Raw genomic sequence first — 21,250 nt, 5'->3', positions numbered from 1 at the left:
TTACACACCCACAGTAGTCTGTGGTTGTCTGGGAATGTACGGGTGTTCAATGATAAGGGGAAACCCCTACACACTTCCAGCCAATTCTTGTGACAGCTGCACTGTTGCTACTTGACTGACAGCTCACATGACCAATCAGAATGAGTAAAGAAAAAGAAAATCCGTCTCAAATAGGTAGCTGAAAATAGATTTTGGCAGCCGATTTCGGCTCAGCTGTCCAAAACCAGAGTCTGTCATTTCCAAATACCAACACGCAAGCATGAGCATTCTCTCAAAAAAATGACTTTTATTTCTCAGTACAAAGACATACATGACATGCAATCACACAGTAACAACGCTCATAAATTATTTAACAATTGCTTCAAAATGCTATACAATTTTTCTGTACACTTTCAAGTACCAGCTAAAATGAGGAAACCGTCTGAACACATCCAGCTGGAAGTGCAGCTGTGAATAACATGCACAAAGCATCCCCACAGCATTTCATAAATGTCCGTCATTAACCCAAAATAACGCCGCGCTGAGCGGGCTTATGCACGCTACTGTTTAGTTGCTCTTTATATGCATAGTAACTCCTGCATCTCTCTCAATAACAGTTCTGTCTATAAACGATGCTTAAATGCTTCAAACTTGACATGTGAGAAATCTTAAGAGGCAAAGTAATTTTGGAGCACGTTTTGTAAACGTCACGTCTGTAAAAGTACAAAAAGAGGTTCTGAAAATGTGTTTGAGAAGGAATTTTGAGACTAAGTTTAGCCGGGTCTGTTGTTGTCTGAGGTAGACAGCTGCACCCAACCTGCTGCCCGTTGTGTGCAAGCACCTGAAACTCGGTAGAAATTTGACCTCTGACCCCTGAACTAGACCTCCCTGGCCGGTCCAAAGCCTTAAAAAGCAGTTTTCATAGCTTCAGCTGTTAGTTCATACAGCACGGAGCAGCACTTTAACATACAATCTGTCAACAGCTAAGGGGACACACGAGTCTCAGACTTCTTATTTTTTGCCCTCATGTGGTAACGCTCTGCTACGCTTTGGTTAAATATTATCACCCACGGCAGATTTTTATACACAAAATTTACAAAGTAGTGCTTAGATACTTAGGATATGGAAGCAGAACTGCAGTCGAGCCGTGGACGTTAAACTGCCCATGCCCGAGTGGCCCATTTCCCCCTTTCTCACCCCCGTCCCCCCCCCCCTCTTTCCCTACGTGCACTTCGTCGGTCTGTCAGAGGCATCATGGGAACACTTCAGCCTGCCAGCAGATTGTCCGAGGCTGCCACTGGCACGGATGAATAACTCCTATTCATCATTATCTGAGGAAGAGAGACAGAGGAAAAAGAAACAGAAGCGTTAGGAAAAGCAACCAACGTCTTGAGATCTGAAGAAAACTTCCAGGCTATATTCCTGATGTCAGAGGTCATGTTAAAATCCACAGCGAGATGCTATGAACACACACTGTAAAATGCCAGGAAAGCCTCACATCACTGCCTTGAAACTGCTCAGAGCAATGCAGCATGACTTACATAAGAGTTTGTGAAGTAAATACAGGAGAAAAATAACTCTGGGGGAGTTAAAGAAACACGCACACATAAAGAGATATGATATTGATCGTGTAAAAGGAGGACAAATTTGAGTTATACCCAAACAAAGATAATGGCAGTTGTATTTATTTATCTCTTTATGAATGTGTGTGTCTTCTCTGAAGTGCTTGATATACTGCATTGGATGAAATAGCTTCTCTCTTATACACCCACTCCTCTATCTTTCATTTATCTATTTCTACAGAGATCAGGCTGTGAATGAACTTGTAAATATGTCCTCACAGGATTGTGCGAGACGAACATCAAACGGCTTTACACAGAAGAGTACATGAACGGATCAGAGTGTCAATGTGGTTATATACATGATATGGGGATTCATTCAATTATTTAAAATGAATTCAATTAATACAAATTAAATATAAATATTAAATGAATTAAGTCTCTAAATGAAGATTCTATTAAAGGGACAGTTGACCTAAAAATGAAAATTCTGTCATGAATTACTTACCCTCATGTCTTTGTTTGGTTGAATAGAAATGAAGATATTTGGAAGAATGTTAGCAACTGAGATCAGTTGCAAATGTTAGTTGCTAACGTTCTAACATTTATTTTTGGGTGAATTATCCCTTTAACACATAACATTATTTTGGAAAATGCATAAACTAAAGTACAAACTAAAGGGATAGTTGGCACAAAAATTAAATTGTTTCATCATTCCAAACCTGTATGATTTTTTTTTGCAGAACACAAAAGAAGATATTCTGAAGAATGTTTGTAACCAAACGACCTTGGTTACTATTGACTTCCATTGTAAGGACAAAAAACACACTTCTGAAAATATCTAGTATAGGTTTTAAATAACATGGGGGTGAATACATGGTAACAGATTTCATTATTTTGGTAAACTATCCCTGTTAATAAATACAAATTGTGATGGACACAGCTTTAGCTTGAATTACTTAAATAGCATAAAAATTCCTTCTTATATAATTTATGTCATGTGACCCATTACATTTTTCTTTATACAAAATTACATTATCATGTTAAACGGACAGTCCTACTATATACTCTACCTTCTTGGTAAGCTCCATCCGCCATCACCAAATGGAGAATTTTGGGATATAGGTGCTGATGCTGGGTTCCCAAAATGCTTTGCACCATGCTGGAGACCATTTCAATGTTCTCATCCTCGTCTTCATGGATGGCCTAACAAAGAAACTCGCATTAATATAACAATCTAACTCTGGATGAAACTATGAACAAAGTTTTTCATCTTTAAATTACATTATAAGGTGAACAGAGTTTTATAGCAGTTTACGACAGTTCCATTCTGACAAACTGCCAAAAAAAGGAAGCACATCTGTTGAACCAGTATGTTACCATTTACGCTCTCATGCAAATCTGATTTTGGACCAAGTGAAATAATGACTAATTCAGACCTTGATTTTGTTGTACGCTTGGATGAAATTCTCAAATCCCATCGCCTGCTCCAGATGACACCGCAGCTCCTCCAGACGACTAAAGATGCTGTCTTGCTGCTCTAGTTCTTCACCATCCTCTTCCTCGCTGTCATCTGCATTCAGATCCATCCGAGGCACATTACACAATCAATCAATACGCTTTTAACCTCAAAACAGTTAAATGTGATTCTATTACTGAGAAATATTGTCTGTGTTAGCATTTAAAGTGTTAATACCCAATAACACAATAGTCTTAATAAAGGATCGATAAACAGATTTGATTAAAGCCACAACAATATATTTAGCTCAATAAACAAGCTCTTATTTCTTATTATGATTTGGAGAACAGTCTTGAACGTGAACAGTTTGTTTCTGATGCATTTAGGTTGTGGTTACCTGAATGCCACTCCTCATTGAGCTGGCCTTCACTGCTGTTCTGCTCTTCATCTTCCTCCACTTCCATTCCATCAGTAACCAGTTCTCCTGGCTCTTCTTCATCGTGACTAACATCATCATGTTCCTCAGCCGTCCCATTGTAAACAACCAGAGGAGTCTCAGGACTGGGATTCTCACCAGCCCCTTCTAGCCCATTAACACCGGCTGACTCTTCGTCAGCAGGACTTCCGTTGGATCCTCCAACGTCATCTTCCTCTTCATCATCGTCTTCGTCACTACGCTGTTCTTGGAGAAGCCTCTCCATAGATGCCCTGAGCTCTCTCAAGTCATCATCATCATACACACTGTGAGAACGAGAGAGCGAGTGTGTAAGATATGCGTAGGAGTGTGGGTAAGAGCATATGGGATTGTGTATCTTACTCTTCAGTTTCAGATGGTTCATCTCCTTTGTCCTCCAGATCCTCGACCTCCAGGTTGTTTTCAGGAGCGACAGAACCTTCGCGTTCAACAGCATCACTGAACAGCTTACTGAGGTCTGGTAGGGAGCACGTCCTCAGCATCTGACAAAACACACAAACATGAATGACCAGTGAATGACATGTCAAATGAAAGACTTCAACATGCTGTGGGAACATTATTTAACTGTCTGATTCTACTATAGCACACTTGAGTGGGGGTCTTAGTTCATTCTCTGGACTCACGTGGGAATTGTGGGATTGACAGCGAAGCTAGAAGTGAATTTGTCAAACAAAATATAAAAGCATTCTGTGAGCATTGACTGCTTTTCAAAACCTGCTGAAAGGGGGATTAGGGGATTTTCACATTGTGTTTAACCCTCAATTATTTTCAGATTTAAACCCGGGTTAAGCAAGATTTCCCACTTTGGGTGGGAAGAGACATTTAGGTGTGAAAACGGAAACTACTGTACTGTTCATGTCACTATATCTACTTTAGATCTCCAGTGTGGTTTAAATGATAAACTGTGATAAATTGTGAAACTTTCTGTAAACTAAGCTGCAAGTGCAAAGATGGCAAAATCTCATTCCCACACACAATGTACAGTATATTACCGTATGATCACCCACATCAAAACATTGGATTTGGAGCATGTTCTTTACATTATACCTATCCTTGCGAAGGTACTGCAGCACTTTGTGTCTGCACAGCCTTCTGAGGCATCCCAATTTTAGAAACGAATGGCTGAAGATTATTTTTAACACTGTCTCTGTTCATTTCATTCCAACCTTCAAAGTTTGAACGGAACATTTTAAGCACAGATTGTTTTGTGTACCTGTCACAATGCAATGCAGCAGAGGATGCTGCAGTGACAACCATCTTAAAGGCACAGCGGCAATAAACAGCCTGATAAAAACTGAAGTGTAGGGCAGCACAATATATAAAAACGATCAAAATATCACAAATGTGGATATTGCAATGGTTTGGAATAACTAAATAATTAAAAAAAATTAAAAAGTAATTTTTATTAAAGTTTCAAGTTGATTCAGATAAGCGACTGGCTGTGCCCGATGTGCGGAAGATGCTCAATAATCAGAAAGAATGTGAAAAGTATGTTGGTTGTATTATTTTTAGTATAAATATATTTAAAAAAAAAAAGATTTTGAAAATAAATTTTTCCAAAAATGAAAATTCTATCATCATTTTCTCACCCTCAGATTGTTCCAAACCTGTATACTTGTCTCTGTTTTGCTTAACACACAGGAAGAAATTTGGAAGAATGTCAGATCTCATCCACCATTTACTGCCACAGTACGGAAAATAAATACTATGGGAGTCAATGGGGTTGAGATTTGACAATCTTCCATATACGTTCCTGTGTGTTCAACAGAACAACAAATTTTATACAAGTTTGGGACAATCTGATGACGAGTAATGACAGAATTTTCATTTTGGGGTAAAGTATCACTTTAATATAGTTTAAATTAATTTTACAGACTTAAAGAGTTATTGTATTGCATATCCTAGATCAACATTTTTAGCAACTGTTCTTTATCGTGCGACCCTACTGAAAGAAATAGTTCACACATAAATGAAAATTCTGTAACAATTTACTCAAGTTATTCCTGTATAAAATGTGTTGTTCTGTTGAACACAAAAGAAGCTTTTTTTGAGGATTATGGAAACTAAATAGTTTTTTCCATAGTGCCCAAGAACTGTTTGTATACAAATACTAAATATATTTTTCTGTTCAGCAGAACAACAAATTTACACAGGTTTGGAACAACTAGCAGGTGAGCAAATGATGGCAGAATTTTCTTTTTTGGGTGAACTATCCCTTGAAGTGTGTACTTTTTTTATTTTAAACAGAAGGTAAAATCAACATTTTTCATCATTGGGGAAAATACAGTTTTGGATCTCCTGCCATTGGTTGAGCCATAGACATTTCTGCAACAAGCTAGATGTGAACTTTGCAAGAAACCTTGGCTAACATACACCAAGTTGACTCGTTGACCCAAAAATGCACAAGCACACTCTCCATGAAGTTGTTCAATCAGAATCGTGCGTGAGAATAAAAGCCCTAACTATTAAACACTCAGCGGGGACTTAAAATTCTCTCCACAGAGCAGAGGAGGGTTTTAATATCAGTGCAGTCATCCATCTCCAACACCGCCGATGGTACGGAGCAGCACTCTGTTCTCTCACTTGCGCAGTAGAGAGGCGTGTTAAACTACTGATTAAACACTTACAGTCTGCTCCGAGAAAGTCCAAAGTTTGTGTGTGTGTGCGCGAGTGTTTGCATCTCGTCCAGTTGTCCGGGAGGGTGTAAGCAATCCGAAAGGCCATATGTGCGTTTGTTTGCGAAAGTGTGGGCGAGGTGTGAATGTGCTTTTGCTAGGGCGAAGTGTGTGTGTGCCTGTGGGGTGGGCAAAAACGTACACGGGGCAGAGAAAAGCCTTTTGGTTAAATGGCATATCAAGGATGTGGAAGAATCGCATTAATAACGCTCCACTCAGGAGCTCAAACACACACACAGTGGTCCTGCACTGCAATGGCCCGCGGCACATCCAAACACACATTCCCACCATTATGTGCGCGCAAACACAAAACTGAGTCTGGGGAAAACAAATCACTGGGTGATGTATAAGTCGAACCCCCTTGATTCTCTAAGTGTAACACATTTTCAGAGACTGCCATCTGTTTCTCCTGCGATAGTGTCATCTTATCTTCCATCCATCTTTTGCTTCCAGTCTCTCTCTCTCTCTTTCTCTCGCTTTCTCTGTCTAGTGTAATGAGTGTGATGTATGGTAGCAGTGGAGTTCTCATTACTATGTTCTGTATTGGCTGTTATATCTTTCTATTAACACACACACACCTTTCACAGTCCTCTGGACATTACCTGCACACTTAAATGGTAAAATTATGCATCTAAGGCCTGCTTCGCCCGGTGCACAAGGTGTACTTATTTATTTTGGCAACCCTATTGAAAGATTCACGCCGCCCGTGTAAGCGCAGTGCAGCTGCAGGCTTACTTGTGCTGCGTAATGCACAAAACTCTGCGGAAAACAAAATGCTGAGCAGCAGAGTAAAAACACAAGTTTTTACAATATCATTTTTTAATGAGAGCATTGTACATGCTTGCAAGTTCAGCAAATCTGCATTTGGACCTTCAAAATCCATCTGCATGAATTACTTTTTCCATGTAAATGTCGTACACAAGTTTGTAATTAGCAAAGGCTCACTCCCATTTAAATGTATAATTATGGAACATTAACAAACTTTAATAGCTTTCCTTTCACTCCGCTGTTCTGATTAATGGGCCAAATACATAATTGGGTTTTCGACACAAATTTTTGTTTATGTTTGGGCTGTCCGTTTACACGAAAAACGGGGGGACTGAAAGCAGTTTTGAAAAAGTCGCCCATTATCGTCTCTGTGTAAACTGTTGTTGCGTCAAATTGGCATACTATCTGACCTAAATAGTATTTGAAAATATAAATATCATGTCCCAAATCATAGTATGTTGAATAGAGTATGCCAGAGATTGCCAGATGGTCTACTAATTTCGGTAGAATTTAGAAGTGCAGAATTTTGCAAAATACTACCAACAACTAGGTATGTAACGATTCACTCAGTTCACGATGCATTGCGCTACACGGTTTTTATTTCACAATACGTTTTTTTTACAAAATGAGTTGAGAAATTAGAAATGAACAACTACCCTTTAATTATACCTCAAATACTGCACATTTCTTTGTAAAATAAAATAGCTTTTATGTCAAATAACAAAATGAAACTGCAATTTTAAAACAAATTGCAAATAAAATAAGTTAAAATAATACAAAAGTCTCTAAGACTTTGTGTTTTTTGTAACTTGGATTTTAAAGAAATATCAACATATCCACCTTTACCAAGTTTGCAGTAAACACAGCGGCCCCTGCTTTTCAAAACATGTATTGCGATTCAATTAACGTCTCATAATCACATATTATAATCGATTTTCAATGGGCTCACTTATCCTTACATCCCTACTCACAACTCACCGGGAGAAGGGAGAGTTTAGTGACGCTACACAGCATTAATAAAAATGAAATAAACAATGCTTCACTGAATTAACAAATGCAAGTATACAGCAAACATTACATGTGAAATAGTGAAACCTCTTATCTACTCCATATTTGGTGATTTTTATTTTTTGGGCATAAATCATTATTATTAGTCACCCTATGTTTATCACTGGGTTTTGCAAATATCTAACCAATACAAAGTATTAAAAGAGCTATTCAACTTCGACAAAACCGTACAACGATTTAAAAACTACAGGGGCGGTTTCCTGGACAGGGTTTAAGACTAGTCCGTAGTCCCAGACTAATTTAAATGTTTCTTGATTGAAAACAACTTGCAATGGCATATCTTGAATTGTCTCAAGATGTACACCAGTAATGTTTTTTTTAGTTATGTTTTTAAAAATGACTAAAATATCCTAATTTAACTAAAGCCTAGTCCTGCCTTAAAATAATTCCTCTCTGTGAAAATACCCCAGAGTGTTTTTTCCATGTCCTGAAAAACAGCGAATTTGGTCGTATGAAGTTTGAGAAGGACAGCGACAAAATACATACTTAAATGCAAAGAAGGGCTGTATTTTGTATCATGTTTTCTCAATGAGACAGTTGTGCTCTAGGCAACAGCAGCCACTTTAGTTTTGTGCCAGTATGTCCCAGTGCGTGCATACACAAAAAAATATCAATACTTTTCGGTAACAAAAACAATACATACTTTAAGTGCATAGTATGAGTAGGCGGACTGGGAGGCAACATGCGAAACCGTGAAACACTGTTGTCAAGCGTATGCATATTACATGTTCAATATGTGGGTATGCACGAAAGTACTTCTTTACAAAGTGACAAAGCGCCAACTACTGGCCTGGCATGCATAACACAGCGTTTTTGAATACACTGTCGTGTGTACGTAAAACTTTTTAAAAACGCAAAGGAAAAACTATTTTGTTTGAGCTAATCATTGTGGAAACAGTGACTTATATTGTATGTTTTTTCACAGTTCAACAATCCTAAGCAGTTAACTGTCTAAAGCACAAACACCCACATGCACCCATTTACTAACCACTCACAGAGGCTGAGGTCTCAAAACTTCTACTTCTATTTTCTCCCACTTTCTACAAGCTATTCCCATCACTCCTACACTTCTATCTGCACACCATCAACAAATTGTTCCGCATCGCCACTTTTCCCACCACAAAACAGGCTCGGGTTAAAAAAAAACATCATATATCCACCTTGCCAACACAGAACAATCTCTCCTCCTGTTCAGGACGAAAACACTTGAGCAGGTTGTTTTCAGTAAGATCCTTTCCTTCCTCCCACAGTCTGCTTGACACTAATCAGTCTTTAGAAGTGAGCATTCAACAGAGACCACCTCGCCATCCCTCACTAAGGCTCTGCAGCTGTCGAGAGCATCTTCAACATCATCCATCTTCACTTGTCTGCTGCTTTTGACACTTCACAACTATCTAATCCTCCCGTCTGTCTTCTCCACCCTGGGCATCAGAGGAACTACATTCTGCTGGTATAAGTTCTCTCTCACAGGTAGATTCTTTCAGATGTTATGAATGTGTTTCATGATGTGTCTAATGTTAAATAACCAACAGGGCACCTAAGGGTTTGAGTCTCTGTTAATTCGTGAAAACCTTTCAAAAGTAGCCAAAAATATCCCTGTGAACACCAAACACAACAAAACACGTTTTCCACCCTGTGTCCCACATGTTTTACCGTGATGGCGATTTACTCACCTTTGGGTTGTTTGTGTCAAAAAGGCCGGTGGAGAGGCCGATGAGAAGCGCATCGTCATGACGGTGCGACCGCTGCGGAGAGACCGACCGAGACCGTGAGGTGACGGAGGAGGAGTCATCCGCCGAGGACTGGGCAGACAGGAGGGCCAATGCTACCGTGCGTCTGTGAGCCGGACTGCTGCTCAGCTTCACAAACAGAGATTCATCAACTACGTGGAAAGAAAAGAAGATATCAACAATTTCCTTGAGTTAGTCTCTTTGACAGTGAAGCTTTATTCAAGATGGATGTTCTGGAGCTTCTGGGGTTTAGTGAAGGTTGAGAGAAAAATGAGGTGTAAAGGGAAAGCCTCCAGATCTTTGATCGGTGGATAATGAGACACGTTTGTGTGTGAGAGAGATAAGGGTTCTTAGCAGTACACTGGAGATTACCTGCGGGTTCAGGCTGTTTCTCCTCCCTTTGAGGCATCTCTGTGCACTCTTCCTGAATTAGCCTGCCATCTGCTGGCCTAAAGTGACATTGCCGTGATAAAAATATTAGGCTATGAAAACTAATTTAAGAATCTACATATTAAACAGGATTATTATTGATGAAACCAAATTATTTTTACAGGTGATATGAAAATTTAGGATTAAGATGTCCATCTGTACTTACTCAGATATTTGGGAATCATTGGTCCAAGCTTGCAGAACGTCCTCTGGGGGCTTTGTAGTTTGTGAAGCGGCTTCCTCCAAAACGATCGACTCCATATCATCAACCACTAGATGGAAAGAAAAAAGATATCAGATTTCTGCAGTGTATTCACATTACACATTAATATTCAATACATTATTCTCACCTTCTGTCTCACTTTCACCAGAATCTGTGTTTTGCAGCTCCCCCGTTGATGGTGAGATTAAATCCTGACTTTTAACCTCTGTTGTGATCGGCACTGTGCTGTGATATGTCACTTCCTGTTTGGAATCTTCAGCAGGCTGGCATGGCTGAAAGAGAGGCACTTGATTGGCTTGTGTGGCATCTGGAGACTCTTCAATGGGATTAAGGCTTTCTAATGAAGACACAGACACAAAACCATTAAGATTAAACTGTTGTGGGTCACACAGTCCGTCACTGAACACATTAAACAGAATATAGAAAAGACAAAAATCAAATGACTCGCCAGTTTGTATGTTGTCGCAGATGCTGGTATGACCTAGTTGCTGGGTAAGGGTTTGCAGTTCGGCTTTTTCCAACACCTTCAGAACCTCTGCGTCTGGGCTCCGCCCCCAAGCTTTCCGTGGCTCCTCCTCCTTCAAATCGTCCATGCGAATGACTTCACCTACTGTGGGTTAAAACAAACAGACGATACTGCAAAATACCAAGACACACACTGTGAAAAACACTATAGTCACACAAAACATCTGGCTTTCTAAGAAAGTTGTTATTGTAGACTGGTGGTGAACAAACATGTACACTAAAGCTCTGTTTGAGTTTGTTGTCAAGGTGGTTGCGATAGGATGCTCTGGAGTCCCAAAGCATAAACACACCCTCCATGGATACAAACCAAAACACATCAATACGTAACTTATTCACCCTGTAAATACTAAGGCGATCTAAAAAACATTTACATCCTAGTTTAGGAAAATAAAAATATAAATAAACATTACGAAAAAAAATCTACATATATTTGGGAAGACAGTTTGTTTAATATAATGCCAAATCAGTTTCATTGTGAGAACTAGAAGATGCCAAAATAAGCAAGAGCACCTGTTAGTCGACCTGCTGTAGCAAGACAGGTTTCTTCCAGAGTTTGTTGAGCCACAGACAACAGAGACGCACCATCCGTCTCCCATTTCTTCCTGTCTCCACCAGAGGGAGCACTCGCCTCTGGAGATGCTGCCTGAGAAGCTGAACAAAGCGAAGGGGAAATCAAACATATGTTGTGCTCACATAAAATGAATTGTGAAAAATGAACCTTACGTTTTAATACTAAAGTATAACTCATGAATATAAATTGATGAACTGTTCGCACCTGCCAGAGTCGCACAGGTCTCCTCCAGAGTTTGTTCGGCTACAGAGAGTATAGGTGGAGGTACAGCCTCCCATTTCTTTCTATCACCACCCGTCGGCGGTCTTTCCTCTGTGATGGGATGTTGGATTGGTTGAGGAGGAGGGGGGCATGGTTCACTGCTACAAGATGTGGAAGCTTTCTCTCCATCTTCCTCAGGAGTCTGTACCTTCTGATTAAGCCTCCTGAGAATCTCCTTCTTTTCAATCTTAACCAAAACGATGATCATTAATGGTACTGTACATGATCAAATGAATGTTTTCATTGGTGATTGTTCAAGACAGTGTTGTTACATGAGTGATGAATTCCTTGCACCTCAGCAATCTACCTAACATGCATCCAAAAATGGCATTCTTACCTGTACAACGGAAGTTTCTACTCTGAGAGAGTCCTCTTTCATAGGTGAACTCTGCCCAGATGAGATCTGCAAAAAATAAATCTTATTGATATTACGGTAGCCAGTGTAGCATGCGCAGAAAATTGGCATAAATTCAATATCATCGGTAATACAGTGGAATTAGAAGATAATCTGAAACAAATCTATTTACAAACAACTTGTAAGAATAAAAAGCAAAGAGGGGAGTTCAGTGTCCCAAAAAATGATTATCGGTTATTTGAAGTTCCTAGAAAATTATTGGACGCCTCCACTATTAGCGAATGTATTTGGTGACTAACCGCGCCCACATCCTTTAAAGCAGCGGTCATGGAAATGGCTGGAATGGAGGGTCTAGAAGAGGGTGTGGCTTTGGAGACGGCTTCCTGAGGGGTGGGTTCAGACTGTTGAGTGGGAGGGGCTACAGGAGGTGGAGCTCCACCTGCAGGTCCAACGTTGACCTTTACTCCTCGTGCTACAAGCTAGACAAAGGCAAAACATAAGTGATACAAAACTAAGAGACGAACGACTACGGAAGAAGGGTGTGATAAAGTTTGACATACATGATCCTCCCATGCTTTCTTCTCTCGCTCATAGGCTTCTCTCCTCTTCTTTTCGAGCTGTTCCTTGAGTAGGGCGGCACGAGACTTTGATTGGGCCTAAAAAACAGACACACACACAAACAGCCAAATAAAAAACACTAGTTTCAAATAGATGTCAGAAAGCAAAATTAATTTAAGTCTTACCTTCAATGCTTCTATCTTCCTTCTCCTGAGAACTGCTTCTTCACATGATTCCTGACTGTCTAAACCATCACTGTCACGCTGGGAGAAACCGTGCGAAACAAACGGTTAAACATAGCATTCTACAGCTTTCCAAAAATGAAACAATACGTTCTGGAATAACGGTGTGAGAAAACGATAAAAGAACTGACATTTTAAAATATTAGATTCTGTTAGAAATATTAGATGCGTTTTTGAAACTGTTGACAAGATCATCAATTTAAAATCAAAAGCTTAAAGACTTTTTCAATTTAGGACATGAATGTGGGTGTTTCATCCGTACCTTCTCTCCTCTGAGGAGAGCTTTGATCTGCTGGCGTTCATTAAAATTCTGCAGTCTGATCTGCCGTAGCCTTGCCAAGTACTCCTGAAGAATACACAGATCACATTTCATCTGTCTTTATTCTCATCCCACCACCTCCCTCCAACAAAGGTTTGCCAAAATTGCCAGGACACAAACGGATACGAAATTTGGTGAACGGGGGTGAAAAGAAACGAGACATGAAACATTCTGGATGCAAAAACAAGAGGGGAGCGATTACAGCAACATTCATTGATGAGGACCATATTAGGAGGAGTCACGTGTTCTGGAATCCAGCAGAAGGTGTTATGTTCATGCCTTTAAAAAAAAAAAATGAAGGATCCAAAAAGCAGGAAAACATCCACAAACGAAAAAATTATTTATATCATTTTGCCAGGGGTGTGTTTTGGGTAAACTGAAATAATGCACTGGAGAGACAGCTTTGATCATTGTGCAGGGACCGGACATCAGTTGAAGATGGCAGTTCAACAGAAAATAACTGAATGATGGGGGTTGAGGTGCGATGAACTGAGCAATATTGTTCCATCCCAATCTGGACTCCTACCTCCTCCTCTTTGTTGATTCGGGGTCTCCTGCATCGAGAGGAGTTTGACCAGCTTGCAATGATGGCGGCCAGGTTTTGCCGGGACCCCTATTCACCCATTGGTTAAATCGGTATTATTAAAGCCACATATTTAGACACATCACTGACTCCAAAACCCAAACACTGTCTTGCTGAAAGAATTCTTGATTTTGAAATGTTTGTAAATGTGCGTAGTGTTTATTGCCTGGCACCGTTTCTGCCCTTTCTCTTTCAAATCATGCCACAAATGCCATGAACCCGTATTGAACTTGGAGCATTCCTTGAATTAGAAGAGGAAGACATAAAAAAATCATACCAGCTGTCCCTCTGCTCGGACTTTATTCAGCATGGCTTCTCTTTTCCGCTGATGAAACTCTTCCACCTGCTTAGCCCTTTCTGATGCCAGCTGACCTCGAAACCTAAAGATATGATAAAGTGATCGCATAACTCGCTTTTAAAGGACTTTCAATTTGCATATTTGCATCTATAACCTGATGAAACCCAGTGAACTGACCTGCAGTCGTTTTCATTTTGGAGGCTTGCTTTCCGTGGTTCTCTTCTAATGACATCCTTACCAGGAATGCAGGCATGACCATTGAGATTCCCTGAGTCTGCAGGAGTCCTTTAAACACAGACATACAAACATTAATATGACAAATCAATCCTCAATAATGTTACAAACAAATATCCCACCTGTTGTGGTCCCCTGAAGCCATGTCTCCTACAGCAGCATCTTTGGGTGCAGGTTTATCGGCAGGTGAATGGGCGTGGTCTAAAGGAACTCGGCTGGGAGGAGCATGGAAAGGGCCAGGAACATGGGGGGTGAGATGGGTGGGGCCAGGCAGAGGGGTGGGGACTATTCCAGCTGCTCCAATGCCGCCACCACCACCACCCCCATAGAACTATGAGAATCCAAACATAAAACGAGAAATAATAAGACACTGTGAGATTATAAGATATTTTCACCTAAACTGAAAAGTATTGTACCTTCCGCTCAGGACTGCTGCCTCCACTAGAACTGAGTACATGTTTCCAGCCCTGTTCTCGAGCCCGGTTTATGCGGTTCAGCTAAGATGAGAAATGTCAAAGTTTGTCAAAGAGTCAAACACCCAATAACACATGCATTAATTGATTTAAATAATCGTTTATGGGGATTGATCAGTTTACCTTTTCCCTTTCAAATCTCTTCATCTGAGAAGCCTTCAGTAACCACATCTACAGAGAGAAACACGATTATTGATGCTTCTTGACTCAATAAAAAGGCTTTCAAAGAGGCATTCTAATGTCTTCAAACACAATAGACGCATCACTCGAATAAAAGCAATGAGGCCATCTGTTGAACTTCGAGTGAACTGCTGTTCATAAGCTCACCTGTTCTCTTTGTTTCCTCTCCCTCTCCATCATCTCCATGCGTTTCTTCCTCGCTCCTTCCTGGAAGAAAACGTACGTGTAATGCTTATAGACAGTAACAGGTAAGCAGCATTTTCGGAACCAAAATAAATCTTTTAAAATGAACTTCACAGGGATGACATTTTTCGATGTAAAATGAACTCGGATTTCCATATACAGTGACCGAAAACAATTATTTTTGGACAAAATATCACATCAAGTGAGATCTGCAAAACAAATACTTCATCCGAGCTATCTTTGCAGTGACTTTTAACCGAGTGGTCCCAAGGTGACTATGAAGTAGATGTATTGGTTTTTAACTTAAACCAAACCGTTTCTTTTACCAAACAATTGGTCGGAGAAGTGCATATGTGCAAAGAAATGCCACCACATGTGACATGATATTGAATAATAATGACTTTTATTTATGTGTCCTAAGATTTTACGGTCATTGCATGTACTATACTATGTACAACTGCTCAACAGACATAATAAAAAAGCAAATGACGATTTAAACAAAGGTCTAGGATAGGACACTGGACATCTCAAATTCAGAAAGTACAGCGGGTGTTAAGAACAGTGAGATGGTGAACAGCTTAATAGAAAGGATGAAGAGTAGGAAATGTAGATGCCCACCATTCAGGTGATGGCAAGAAGCTACCAAGAAACGATAGAGAAAATAGAAACATGAAAAAGTTGGGTTTAAAATAAAAAAACAGGACAGAATACACTAACCTTATCACAAGACTTTGTGACACTACTACACCCAAACCATTATCCAAACTTATCAACTAAATAGTTAAACTGCCTATCACACCAGTGACATTCTCTAGTTCACAATCTTCACCACATTTAGTCATTTAGTAGACGCTTTTTTCCAAAGCGACTTACAGGTGGGACTACTGGGGTTAACCCTACAACCATCCCAAATCTTTACCCAGCCATCACTATATAATCTCTCTAACCCTGTTCTAAATTGGTTTTATTAGCGACACAGAGGGATTTGGGTTAAAAAAAACGAACGGGCCGAGAATGAGCTGTTGCAGTACAGTGGGTTGGTGCAGGGGTGGGTGAATTAAAGGAGGAGTTCTAGGTGTTAGAACAGGGAGTTGGAGACAGGGGGCGCTCTATGATGTACCTCATGCTTCCTCCTCTCCTCCTCCACTCGACTCATTCTCCTCCGCGCTGGCACAGGAGGGGGGGCCTGGACAACAACATGACACCAGGAACGAGGATCAAAAGTCTCTCGCTCTCATTTTTTGCAGAGCCGGAAAACATTGACAAATATCCATATGATACAAACACTATATGGCGATCCTTGAAAACAATTACCACCCCAACTGACATACAGTAGACACAAACTGGTTGGCCATGGAGATGGATTAACCAATGGAATTCATGGCGCTCGCTATTTGTTGTCAGGCTCAGGGCTCTTACCTGCTTGAGTTTGATTGGTTTCTTTGCTGCGTCCGGGACATTCCTGAGAGCTTCCGGTGGTCTCCGTACTGTTAAAGGCACTCCATATTTGGCAGCTGGTTTGGTGATTTTCTGAGCTGGAGAGATGGGGGCGGGGCCAGGGGCAGGACGTTTGGCTGGCGAGAGAAGAGGAAATGAGTTACTCATTCAGTGTAAGTGTCTAATGCTGATCTACAACCAAGAAACATGTTTACCTGGTGCTCCCTGGGCCACACTTGTTTTAGGCTGATGAAGGTGAAGTGAGTGACTAAATTCTTGTGCAATAAGCTGTAACACACAAAAGGATACATATTAAAGTAAATCTGCAACACATTCAGGTCTGAAATTAAACTTGAGATATAACACATCTGAGTCATCGTGCTGCTAAATAAGCATGTTTTGGTGCTTGTGTCACCTGGGGAGTGAGAAACTTGTGAATCCTGCGCACAAGAAAAGGCTTGTCCAGAATGGTCGAGACTGAGGGTCTCTCCCTGGGGTTGCGCTTAAACAGCTTGGCCAGGAGAAGGCGCAGATCCTGGGAGTAATGCACTGAAACAGCCGGGTACGAACCACGGATGATTTTCAGCACCAGGTTCTTCATGTTACCTGCCTCAAACTGAAAGAAAGACATCAAGATCAAGCTGAAAATGACATTCACTAAATCACACACACCTACAATATTATAAAAATAAAGATACTGTCATCATTTATTTACCCTTTCGTCATTTCAAACCTGTTTGACTTTCTTTCTTGCGCAGAACATAAAAGAAGATATTTTGAAGAATGTTGTTAACTGTTCCCCATTCACTTCCATTGGTTTTGTGTCTATACAATAGATGTGAATGGGGGCCAGTGCTGTTCGGTTACCAACTTTCCTTAAAATATCTTCTTTTGTGTTCTGCGGAAGAAAGAAAGTCAAACAGGTTTGAAATGACAAGAGGACGAGTAAATGAAGACAGGATTTTAATTTTGGGTTAACTATCACTTTAACTTTCATTCCACTGCAGTTTCGCCTCTCGACTGTCAATGCTATAAAATATTCCTCAAACTTTTAACTCCTCAAACTTTTCAGAGAGTAAATAATTAAACAAGGGAAAAGAGAGAATGAGGAAAGAGCTGAGACCTAAATTCATATGCAGAGATTAATGAGACATTAAAGAGCTAGTTCTTTTTGATCATTCACATAAAAAGGCGCTTTTAGTCAAAAAAGCTGCCACTCAAACTAGTACGAGAACACGAGGTACTTACAGCATGCTTAAGCGTGCACATTTCATATAGGACACATCCCAGGGCCCAGACATCACTAGGGTGAAACCCGACAGAATGAGGGAGAAACAAACAACAGAACAACAGGAAGAAAGTAGGACAAATGGGTAAATATGGGGTTGAACATGTGCCTTGCTCACATGTACACATGGAAATATGTACACGCAAAGAAGCGTATAACAACATCAGAAGTCTATCTTGAGCAAACCCTCTTCTAAAATGAAACTGAGCAATAGGATGCTGTAAAATTAACCTTTATGAATATATGGACAAACTCATACATTAAAGTGTACATATTGAATGCTAGTCGCTTTAGATAAAAGCATCCGCCAAATGCATGAATGTAAATGTAAACTTATAGCCTGTTTTCATCAATAGTGCCTGAGAATATTCTGACTGATTAAATTACATATAGTGCAATAGCCTCTTTGAAGGGATCAATATGTAATTGCTGGCATCAGAGGTACTGTTAACTGTCTTTCCTGTCCTGCTCTTATATAGCCATCGTGCTCAAAACAGGAAGTTGTTTACCTTTTGTTATTATATGGTTTATTTTCACATATCTCTGGTGACAGGTAGTATGGTGTGCCGATACATGTCCTCGCCAACTCCACAGTACTGAAAACATAACCACACAGTCTATAAGGGGGATTCCCATCACATTTATTTTGGTGTTTGTGAAATCAATTAAAAATAGCATGTAAATCGGACAACATCTTGCCTGTTTAAAACCCTGGCGATTCCAAAGTCTCCCAGCTGTACAGTACCATCTTTGGTCAGGAAAATATTCTTGATAGAAAACAAAAGCAAAAGCTTAACTTTGCATTAAGCATAGTGGATCAGCTTCATTTCAACAGCAGTGTTGGTAAATCTAAAGTGTACCTGTGACTTGATGTCCCTGTGTAGGATTTTGCGGTCATGCACGTGTTTAAGAGCCAAGCAGATCTGCACAAACCAGTCAAGAATCTACCAGGAAACAACAGATTGCAAAACATCTTGAGGTTTTTCTTTGATTTCAGATGAATGCCTGTTATTGATCTGCAGCAAGCTTGCTATTAAAATGACTTTTTGGATCCTAATATACCATCTAGAATTTCTATATTGTGAAATGCATTTTTCAATAATGGAGGCACTTCAAAATAGTGAACGTAGTCATTTTTCTCACCTGTTCTTCAGGAAATAGAATCCCTTTCTGGTTATTGATCTTCTTAAACAGGTCCCCTCCTTCACAGTAATCCATTACTATGTACAAACAACCACTCTCTAGAAAAAAAAATCCTGTCAATGACAAACTGCCAGCAATGGTTCGGTTCACAACTCAAGTGGCTCCTTGACATTTAAACAGTTTGTATTGACATGCCATAGTAAAAAAATCAAAACACAGTAATTGGTTTGAATGTCGGTGATTTAAATAGCCGAATAAAGCAGACTCTACATTTAATTTTATTAACAGCCATAAACTCAACCTCTATGTCACTACACTGTGGTTGGATCATGCAAGAGATGCTGAATAAATCCACAGAGAGCATTAACTCTACAACATCCTCTTTATAATTAAATTCACGAGGTTGGGCCTTTGCCAGATCATGCAGATCTCCGCCGGCTATCAATCACAGACCATCCTTTACATTAGGTCGTATTTTGCCGGAACAAATGTTCTTAGATAAATCAACATTTGGCAACTAAAAATTGCTCACCCTTTAACATGCATTAGTCATAAAATACATGCCTTCCAGGAAAACGGCAGAGAAGGGTAATGAGGTATAACGTTTCAATATTACATTATGCAGTTTCTGAAGAAAGATGTCTTGCATTACAGCAAGTTACCTTCAAAGGATTCCTTGTACTGGACAATGTTAGGATGGCTCATGTTAGCCAGAACTGCCACCTCTTTACGCGATTCCTGTCTTTCTTTGTTGGACATCTGGTGAGATAAAAAACAGATAAAAAATATATTGTACATAATAGGGTTTTAACTCTCCATATATAGTCCTTAAAAATAAAACTATTATTATTACTGACCATCACATACATATACAGACATCAAACACATAATAAAGAAATGTACTACCCTGGAGATGCCAATCTCCTTGATAACATATTGTCGGCCATCTTCCCTTGACTTGACCAGGATGGCTTTCCCGAAGGATCCCTCCCCAATCTTCTTTAACCTTTCATACTTTTCCATGTCTGTGGAGGACAACACTTCTCATGCTGAGATAGGGAGGAAAAAACACAAATAAAATAAACAAAAATAGAGCATCAACAAAATAACATTATGTGCTAAAGAGCTTTATGTATAACATAAAAATGTGCCAAGACAATAGACCATAACAACCATACGCAAACCATCATCTCTAAAACGTCATTCGATTCAACCTAATTCAGGAGATTGACTGAAAAACTACAGCAACCATGTGACATCTCCAAATTTCTCTAGGTATTTAAAGTCACATTCAGCACCAGATGGGTCTCTGAAAGACTGTCACTCATTCATTCATTCACAGAGCCATCTCAAGCAGAGCACCTCCTGATGAGTAAAAGGTTAATTTCACTTCCACACAGAATACAGAGGCATGCTGGGAATCACTATAGCTGCCACCTGGCATTAGAGATAGCAGTGCAAACTAAAGGTATGAAAAAGAAAAACATGCAGTTTGCAATGGAGCTTTGAAGAATTAAACCAAACTAAAAGATCACACAGTGTATGTGGGCTAATGAATTGAATATGACAAAGAGGACCCACCACAGTTAAAAGGGTGCAGAAAAAATAGAGGCACACGGGCATGTCCAACCATTGCACACATTAAGATAACCAGCCAGCAGACTGTCCAATAATAGTCAACAGAAGGCGGACAAATCAGGTTAGAAACTTACAAGCTCTATTCACATAACACGTGAAGCGCTGCTTTTGACTCGAGACAAGTCGTTACAATAGCGTTGACGTATTATGCACTGCCGAGAAAAGATCGTCACATAAACACAAGTCAAAGTTTTATAAGCATCAAGCGGATTTCTAACATTACAGGCCCTGCACGAACAGATACTCGCGAGCCAAACCACTGTTAATACTGCACAAGACGCTTGCTAAGTTAAACAAGGACGAATTTATCCCTGACACCTTTTGAAATGTAATTATAAACCACTTTTGAGAAAAATAATGTAATGTAATATGAAATGAACACAATTTGGCAAACAAAAGCTGTTCTTACCTTCTGTATACAGAACACAGCTCGAGCATTGGCAGCATCAGTTCAGCTCACATGAATATTTTCGACTGTGGGCGGTCTCGAGACGAAAGGCGGGACAAGATGACTAAAAAGAGCGATTCGATTGGTCCGCTAAGGGGGTTGCTTTTCGTTAATAGGGTGAAATAACGTCTGTCAAAACTCAAACCGGA

At 39.9% G+C, this 21,250-nt stretch overlaps 1 protein-coding gene across 3 annotated transcripts; it reads right to left on the bottom strand.

Annotated features, from left to right (window-relative positions):
- Window positions 1-266: 266 nt before the first annotated feature.
- On the bottom strand, window positions 267-21,184 carry nek1 (NIMA-related kinase 1). 3 transcript variants are annotated; one of them, XM_056763626.1, is made up of 36 exons: window positions 21,063-21,184; window positions 19,922-20,064; window positions 19,678-19,774; window positions 19,016-19,113; window positions 18,733-18,816; window positions 18,572-18,639; window positions 18,382-18,468; window positions 17,833-17,887; window positions 17,000-17,200; window positions 16,800-16,872; window positions 16,567-16,721; window positions 16,268-16,333; window positions 15,112-15,171; window positions 14,908-14,955; window positions 14,728-14,808; window positions 14,434-14,642; window positions 14,255-14,362; window positions 14,057-14,159; window positions 13,723-13,809; window positions 13,140-13,223; window positions 12,821-12,898; window positions 12,638-12,733; window positions 12,377-12,556; window positions 12,060-12,125; window positions 11,666-11,909; window positions 11,401-11,541; window positions 10,814-10,975; window positions 10,493-10,702; window positions 10,309-10,414; window positions 10,086-10,162; window positions 9,657-9,865; window positions 3,815-3,954; window positions 3,395-3,738; window positions 2,978-3,111; window positions 2,612-2,744; window positions 267-1,310 (listed from the first exon to the last, which is right to left on the bottom strand). In XM_056763626.1, the coding sequence occupies exons 2-36, from the start codon at window positions 20,036-20,038 to the stop codon at window positions 1,297-1,299; spliced, it is 4,215 nt and encodes a 1,404-aa protein (XP_056619604.1). In that variant the 5' UTR covers window positions 20,039-20,064; window positions 21,063-21,184; the 3' UTR covers window positions 267-1,296. The 3 variants fall into 3 exon arrangements, with proteins under 3 accessions (XP_056619604.1, XP_056619605.1, XP_056619606.1); XM_056763627.1 differs by lacking the exon at window positions 16,268-16,333; XM_056763628.1 differs by lacking the exon at window positions 13,723-13,809 and having other exon boundaries at window positions 21,063-21,183.
- Window positions 21,185-21,250: the final 66 nt, after the last annotated feature.

The sequence above is a fragment of the Triplophysa dalaica genome, chromosome 13 (genome assembly GCF_015846415.1).
Source record: "Triplophysa dalaica isolate WHDGS20190420 chromosome 13, ASM1584641v1, whole genome shotgun sequence".
NCBI classification, from domain to species: Eukaryota; Metazoa; Chordata; class Actinopteri; order Cypriniformes; family Nemacheilidae; genus Triplophysa; species Triplophysa dalaica.
This window is presented reverse-complemented; position numbering and strand designations above follow the sequence as displayed.

Coding starts and splice junctions, on each gene's coding strand:
- nek1 (XM_056763626.1), bottom strand. CDS start 20,038: ATGGAAAAGTATGAAAGGTTAAAGAAGATTGGGGAGGGATCCTTCGGG. Junction 12,734..12,820: donor GGAAGATAGAAGCATTGAAG/GTAAGACTTAAA, acceptor TCTGTTTTTTAG/GCCCAATCAAAGTCTCGTGC. Junction 9,866..10,085: donor GAAACAGCCTGAACCCGCAG/GTAATCTCCAGT, acceptor CTTTCCACGTAG/TTGATGAATCTCTGTTTGTG.